Source organism: Limulus polyphemus, unplaced genomic scaffold (assembly GCF_000517525.1).
Source record: "Limulus polyphemus unplaced genomic scaffold, Limulus_polyphemus-2.1.2 Scaffold2826, whole genome shotgun sequence".
NCBI lineage: Eukaryota > Metazoa > Arthropoda > Merostomata > Xiphosura > Limulidae > Limulus > Limulus polyphemus.
This window is the reverse complement of record NW_013668436.1, coordinates 92,684-101,132: the sequence shown is the minus strand read 5'-3', so window position 1 is coordinate 101,132 and position 8,449 is coordinate 92,684. Positions and strand designations below refer to the sequence as shown.

Here is an 8,449-nt window from a genome sequence, read left to right as displayed (position 1 = left end):
GTTAAAGTTGATGCGTCGTTTTAATAAATCAAAGATTTTGCTAACAATATTACCAACTATATACTTTAGTGGGTAATGGAACTCGTTCATAAGTTGTATTGATTCATTACGTCACTTCACCTCCTGTTACGGTTGGTCGTACAGTTGTAGGAAAATATTAAAACTTTCAAGCACGTGATCGTCGCTGGTTAATAAAAGGATGTAGAAACGAAACGGTTGATGGCACGAGGACTGGGCGTGTGTTAGTCTACGTGTTACCACGTGTTTCGTATATCATTTGTCCTCTATCAACTAGATAAATAGTTTTAACGATACTGTTTTGTAATTATTGCTACAGTAAGACGCATAAAGCGCATAACAAAACCAGACTATTAACTCATCTGCACTAGAAAACTGCTTTATTAGGAGGTAACACATTAGTATCAATAGTTCGTAGCCACGTGTATATCTGGCGATGGCACTATGCATGAAATTTCGATGGGTCGATGCTTTCCGAAACTAAGTTGGTGCTATTGAAAACTGTCTCTACTGGTTCTATGTTAATATAAGTTCGTGGTGAATAATTTTTGGTGGTACACGTGAACTTATTTTATTGCTGTTTCAGTATTTGTTCTCAATACATGGCTGGTACACGACTCTATGCTACATTACTGATATGTCATGCTATGGGTTTGGGCTATGACGGTCGACCTCGAAGACATGAAAATTGGCGGGAGAAAGCTTTCGAAGCTGGTCGAGAATGTTGTAATCCCCTTCGTCATCACAAGAGTATGTTTTATTTTTTAGAAATATTACTTGCTTTAAACAACCAGAAAGCCTACGTGCGTTCCACCTCCCTCATTATACATGGATTAGTTGATTCAGCTTAAATAAAATAATACGGTTGTATTGAGCAAATAAGATAACACAAGTTGAGTTAACATGGTTGTATTGAGGAATGTTAGATACACAAGTTATTATATAATTAGAATTGTTATCTTAAGAATCGTAAGATACACAAGTTATTAGATAATTAGAATGATTATGTTGAGAAACGTAAGATATGAGTTAACATGGTTGTATTGAAGAATGTCAAATACATAAGTTATTGGTTAGCATGCTAGGTTCATAAGTTGTATGTATATAGAAGATTCATATAAGTATATTTTTGCATGTCTAGAATACAATATAAAAAGAATTGTACAATGTAGTCTAGAAGCAAGAAAACCAATGATAGAATGAAGCCGTGTTTTCGTTTTGTGTATATAAATTGTAACAGATAGCTAAACTAACAAGTGTGTTGTAACAGAGTTTGGATATTTGTTTTATTGATCACTGCACGTGTTAGGCAGCTGGATATTTGTTGGTTGTCAGTACCAGGAACTAGTGAAATGTGTGTGTTGTAGGTAAACAGAACACACACACATCTTTCCGACTAGCTGACCACTTTATATACATTGGTGGCAGTTGCTGGACATTTGAGAGGGCCGTAACATTGATCAGAAAGGGCATTTTTGTAAGTTTCATGTAGTACCACTTAAGAAAATGAACATAGTGTGGTTGTAATATTATTATTATACACTCTTCTAAATCTTCGAAAACCCTAAGGGACTAACTACACTAAGAATGTAGTGTTAAAAATATAATAGGCCTAATATTGATGTGTTATGACAAGTACAATTAATTATAATCATGCTTCGCCAGCGAGGAAAAGGTATTGTTGTAACAAGTGGTTTGTATAAAGAGTTTCGACCAATACTTTGTTTATTGTGACCCAGCCGGCCTGATGAGCTATGGATTGCATGATTTGTTTGGTTTGTTTTTTGAATTTTCGCGCAAAGCTACACGAGGGCTATCTGCGCTAGCCGTCCCTAATTTAGCAGTGTAAGACTAGAGGGAAGGCAGCTAGTCATCACCACCCACCGCCAACTGTTGGACTACTCTTTTACCAACGAATAGTGGGATTGACTGAAACATTATAACGCCCCCACGGCTGAAAGGGCGATCATGTCTGGTGGAACTTGGATTCGAACCCGCGACCCTCAGATTGCGAGTCGAGCGTCCTAACCATGACAAACATGGTGTAGTTGAAATATTTTCATTATACGCCCTTCTAATTCTTGAAAATCCCTAGCGGATTTAGATAAAATATGTAGTATTCAAGAATATAGTAGGCCTAATACCAATAGCTTATGACAAGTATCATTATTTATAATCCTGATATTATAAAAATAATGGTAGGTATGATTGTTCTTCGTGTGGTTTACGTTGTTTTTAAGTTCGTAGATCTAAGAAAAAGATATGCAAGTGTGTAAAAATATTAGTTGAATAGGTAATGCGACGTCTAGCGACTGTTATGAGATATGTAATAGTGTGTATGATTAATCTACAAACGTTAAAGTTTAAAACAACGAAAAATACATTTTTAACTATTTTTTTAGCCGTACGTACGACTAAATCTGGAGATTTCTGGCTTATTGATTTATAGCATTAAACATTTGCAACCCGATTGTTATATGTGATTGTCTTCAGTAATGTAGGTGTATGTTAGTATAAATTATTTTAGGTTTGATCTAGTTTACTTTACATTAAAAAGTTAAGAATCAACCAGAAGTGTTGACTTGCGGAATTACGGGAGGTCATTGTTTGATTCTCAACATAAGGCGAATTGTTTGTTTGGAGGATATGTTTGCTTGATTTGATGTTATTTCTCCCTTGTGTTATATGAGTTTACGAATCTATGTAAGTATTTGATACCTCTTCCTGCCAGGCCCGGTGGTTAGGGCGCTTGACTTGCAATCTGAAGGTCGTGAGTTCGAATCCCCGTCCCACCAAACATGCTCGCCCTTTCAGCCGTGGAGGTATTATAATGTGATGGTCAATCCAACTATTCGTTGATAAAAAGAGTAGCCTAACAGTTGGCGGTGGGTGATGGTGACTAGCTGCCTTCCTTCTAGTCTTTCACTGCTAAAGTAGGGACGGCGAGCGCATATAGCCCTCGTGTAGCTTTGTGTGAAATTCAAACCAAACCAAATCTTCCTGCCAAAACTTAAGAGTTCCTACCGTTTCGGAGATGTCAGGCGAAACGAATTACACTGCTATGTAATCATAAAAACTAGTTCCCGAACAGTAATATATTGTTTAACTATTAGAATCTACTCTATTCTTCAGAGTTGAAATCAAATTTTACTTCATGTGTGTAGCGATACCTCACGTTATTTATGTTTATATTTGAAAGTCAGGTAGGAAATAATAATAAAAAATCATTAAGAAATTTACATTTATTTTATTTTATATTTCCGAAATAGCATCGACAAAAAATCATCAGTAAATGCTGAGAAAATTGTATGTAGGGATTTCATGATGGTGGCTTACTCTCCAAGTACTTCAATTTAAAACCCTGAAACAGCAAAATAGAACATCGGGAACTTGGCAGGAAAAGGAAGGATCTGCGCTAGCCGTCCATAATTTAGCAGTGAAAGACTAGAGGGAAGGAAGCTAATCATCACCACCCACCGCCAACATTTGAGCTACTCTTTTACCAACAAATAGTGGGATTGACCGTCATATTATAACGCCTCTATGGCTGAAAGAGCGAGCATGTTTGGTGGGACGGGGATTCGAGCCCGCGACCCTCAGATTGCCAGTCGAGCGCCCTAATCACCTGGTGTCCATGCTAGGCCTAGAAAGGAAGGAAAGCAACAGGCAATGCATTGTATGAAAAAAAAATCCTATTGTGATGGAGACCCCCCTAATTATTTCGTTTAATAAATGCGAAACGGAAGCAGTAGAGAACCTGAAACTTGGTATAGGAAATAACTAGTAAATCTGTCAAAAGTTTGACAAAAATTTATCAGTTTTGGGGATAGTTCCCCATTTACTTCACTTTGATATTCTCAAACAGTAATACCAGGTTATCTGAAACTGGAGCCGGAAGTGGAAGGAAATGTTGACAAAATGTCACCAAGAATATCCATGGTGGATGTTAGCCCTTTCAAATAATTTCGAAGTGGCATCAGCGAAAAGTCCAGACTTTCTTAATGACAATTGGAGATGAAGCTGTTATCATGTTATAGCCCTGTTCCCAGTTTAATTTATATATCTCCTAATCAGGAATAGTAGGAAATGTGAAACACTAGTAAGAACTCTGCAGGAAATTCGAACAACGTTTTGGTAACTAGGAGGTGGGGGGTTATCATAACTAACACCCCCAAAAATGTACAAGAAAGCTTATTAGGTGTAGTTGTTTTAAGTCCATGGGTGTCACATAACTTTCATGCATTTCTTTATGTTTCAAAAATATCATTGTTTTAAAGTGTTAGAATATATGTTATGGTGCTGAAGAACAGTTCGTAAATCTCAAGTTTTTAATTTAAAATATAACCTAACAGTGCTTTTACTACATATACGTGACAAAAACAGTATTGTTTTAAACTAGCAGAGACATCTGCTGTCAAATTATTATCTTTATTGCAACATTATTTCTTTAAATACATGATTTCTAGAATAATACAAACGAATTCTAATCGCAGACACCGAACTTGTCTTAGGCCTAACATTACTTAGGCCTTTATTAAGTACGGCTTTTATTCGATAACGAAATAAATTAACTCTGTAAGCTTTAGTTGAGTTAGGGCTAAACTTTACCCATTCAAGCCATTTTTTACAAAAGTTAGCCCTGCACAACAGACTATCTCGCTATCGGGATAGACTACCTATATGTGTTATGCAGAGACCGATCATCTAGCTGTGACTTTCTGTAACATAGTGCTAAGAAAACGGACTGTTGTATAAATGTTTTAGTATTTTTCAAATTATGTATTGTAAGAATATCAGTCTCTTGAATCAACCAAAATCTAATGAATGAATGTATTCCAACCATTAAATTGCTTGGTTCTCAGCAATGACATAATTAGAAACTGCCTTTTATTACGTGAGGTAAAATTTTATTTCACAGATACTGTTTTAATTCTTGTTCCCAATTTGTTGGTTGTGTCACATGTACACATACAATATGGATATCCTGTGTGTTCATTTCACAGATACTGTTTTAATTCTTGTTTCCAATTTGTTGGTTGTGTCACATGTACACATACAATATGGATATCCTGTGTGTTCATTTCACAGATATTGTTTTAATTCTTGTTCCTAATTTGTTGGTTGTGTCACATGTATACATACAATATGGATATCCTGTGTGTTCATTTCACAGATATTGTTTTAATTCTTGTTCCTAATTTGTTGGTTGTGTCACATGTATACTTACAATATGGATATCCTGTGTTCATTTCTCAGATACTGTTTTAATTATTGTTCCTAATTTGTTGGTTGTATCACATGTATACATACAATATGTATATCCTGTATTTATTTATTTTTTTAATTGGCATACAAAATAGTTAAATATTTTCCACAACATAAAATAAAGTTTTGTGGTAGGAAGACCATTTCAAGTTGATACTGAAACATCCTAATACAGATAATAACATGATTTCATATTTTTTTTCCAGAACATGTCCAAGAATTCAGCTGTGGTGAGCTGTACTACGAAACATTCTACCTGGATCCAAAAAGAGAAATACTCTATGTTGGAGCTATGTAAGTATACAAGCCGATTCATCAATATTTGTTCGTGCTTCTTAATCTGTGTACTGATGGTGAGTGAACTAACAGTGGTGAGTAAAATTGTGTACTAGTAGTGATGTGTGAAAATTGTTCTCGTAATACTTAAGAAAACGTTTTAGTAGTGGGTAAAACTATGTGTTAGTAGTGGTGTGTGAAACTGAGTGATAGTAATGGTGTGTGAAACAGTGTGCTATTAGTGGTGTCTAATAATTGTACTAGCAATTCTAAGTGAAACATATTCAGTAATGACTTACATTGTGTATACTAGTAATGGTGGTGAAACTGTGCTGATAGAGGTGGGTGAAGTTGTTTATTAGCAGTATTATGTGAAACTTATATTAATAATGGTGGTGAAACTGTGCTGATAGAAGTGGTGAAGTTGTTTATTAGCAGTATTATGTGAAACTTATATCTTTAATGGCGGTGAAACTGTGCTGATAGAAGTGAGTGAAGTTGTATAGTAACGGTGGTGTAATAATGTTAGAAAATAAGACTTGTTTGGAGAACTCAGTTATGGTACATTTTGAGAATTTACGAAGAGGCCTTTAGTGTAATTCTATGTAAGTTAGTTTGTGTATAAAATGGGATCATTAGCATATACACGTCATATCTCAATGTTTATTCTTTTCATGTGGTAAGTTTTCAGTGAAGTTTACACTGTTTCATGGAGGAAAGTCTGGCATCTTTTATTATTCTTCTTCTTTAGAATTAATTGATCATTCAATACTAAAGTATATCGTTGGGGAATTGACAGCTGCGGTTCGTGGAAATGTGGTCCACCTAAGGAGATTGCCAGAATTCCCAAATCTCGCTTGAGCTAGGCGCTTAAAAGCAGTTTTAGTTTTTGTGGTTTCACGTGGTTATTTTGAAGACATAAATTGCAAGTGAATGGCTGTTTTGAAGTCTACATGAGTTGGCATCATTTACGTTTGGACACTCGTTACTCCACTGTATCTTGTAATAGCTGATCAGCAACCCTTTACGGGCGTATTCGTAATAACAATTCGCGAGTCTCTTACAGATCCTTCTTTATATAAGCTATCTATTCTTGAAACCTTGATAAAAGTAGTAATTCTCAAACGTTACACTAAGCTGTCTTAGTTGCCGTTTCTGTACTTTGGAGGATGGGGTGGGGGGGGGGGGTGGCAGCATGATAAAAAGTTGGAGAAATAGAAATAGAATTAGGTTTGCGGACTTACCGTATGTGCCGTTTGCTCCGGTATTGATGGATGTATGTCCACAAAAATACAGATATAAACTGTATTTGTGATATGGATTTTCGATAAGTTAGTTACAAAACACTTAGGCTTAGCCATGTCCTGCGAAGTGGACATTTCGATTCCTCTATAATGTTATCACTGAAGGAATTCCACTTATACACAAATATTTTCTGAATTTAACAACACTTGTTTTTTGAAATCCATTTCCATGCTCCCAAATCTATGTATGCAACAAATATAAGTTAATTTTTACGAATATGCAAGTAACTACTGTATAGTTGAATTATACATTTGACCTACGAAAAGCAAATGTAATATTTTATTTTATCAAAGTCAGATTTCTGTCAAGGATATACACAAGCTATTTACAGAAGTTATTATACCTTGTTATGTGCGAGATCTCTCAACAAAAAAATCAAAGACATTTCCCCCCGTTTAACTTAAAATTATAGGTTACATTATACTTCCAGGCTAATAATGTGCTGATAAATAAGACACTTTGGTATACTGTTTATCACGGATATTATATTCTACTCCAAAATTCCTTATTTTTCGCATGCTAACTTTCACTTTAAAAAAGCAAATTAGCAAGCTTTGAATTTTACAGAAAGTGAGAAACCTGATAGTCCTAGCGTTTCCCAGCTCTTTTCCTTCTCAGAAGCGAATTGGAAATAAGTATAGGAGATGTAATAGAGTAACTTTACTCTCTGTTCTTCTCATTTTTAATTCATCTCTAAAGAAGGAATTTCACCAATTTACACTGCGTACTCTCTTTCCAGTTTATCCCCCGTTTAACCTTGCGATTCGTCGATTTTTTTTTATCCTATGTGATTATTTCCACGAAAGGGACCCGAAGACCGCCCGAAAGGGTCACCTGTTTTAACCACTCACACCACTATACAGTAGTGTGTTGTCTGTTAGTGAGTCAGTAGACACTAAAATGACGTCACGTAAAGGACGCTTAAAGTTGCAATTTGTACTGTTGTGACGTCAGTAAAAAGTGCGCATGCCATGAATCACGGGAAGAATTATGCGCTCTGTAGGCTACAACACAGCATGACATGAAAAGCAAGAAATATAAATATTAGTTACTCTTAATTTTGGTTTTATTTACTCTTGAAACAGAACACTTTCGGGGACCCTACGGAAGTACATCTAGTCATTATCGTGAATAGAAAGCCATTCGTCATTGTTTGAATTTATTGCAACAATATAAAGAAAAGTTTCGAGTCTTAGAAGTTACACAAGAACTGACATATTCTTACAGGATTATTCATAACAAACGGCATTTACAAAGTTTTACTCTTATATAAAATTTACTTTCCACCGAGTATTAAGAGTTCATACTAAATTGTGACAAATTATTTGTTTATCTTTCGTTTATTTTCGGAAGAAGAGTTTAGTTGTTCATGGCAGATGTACCTGGTTTTGACTGGGAGTGTCCATGGTTGTTTTATCGTACGAGCTGACCGTGGAGTATGGGTTGTCGTTGCAAACTGTAAACCCAAGGCTTCTGGTTTGAGTCCTGTTGCTGCAAAATGTCTCTCCACGTGACCAGGTGGTTAGGGCGCTCGACTCGCACTCCGAGGATCGCGGAATCGAAATCCCGTTTCACCAATAGTTCG

The 8,449-nt window shown here is 35.8% G+C and overlaps 1 protein-coding gene across 1 annotated transcript in view; it reads left to right on the top strand.

Annotated features, from left to right (window-relative positions):
* Positions 1-240: 240 nt before the first annotated feature.
* The window catches only part of LOC106468003 (semaphorin-2A-like), a gene marked incomplete at its 3' end in the record, with an annotated part of 98,440 nt that continues 90,231 nt past the window's right edge, over positions 241-8,449 (top strand). Inside the window, exons 1-2 of the mRNA XM_022396278.1 lie at positions 241-768; positions 5,490-5,577. Of these exons, the coding sequence (XP_022251986.1) occupies positions 621-768; positions 5,490-5,577 (236 nt within the window). The remainder of the gene's footprint in view (positions 769-5,489; positions 5,578-8,449) is intronic.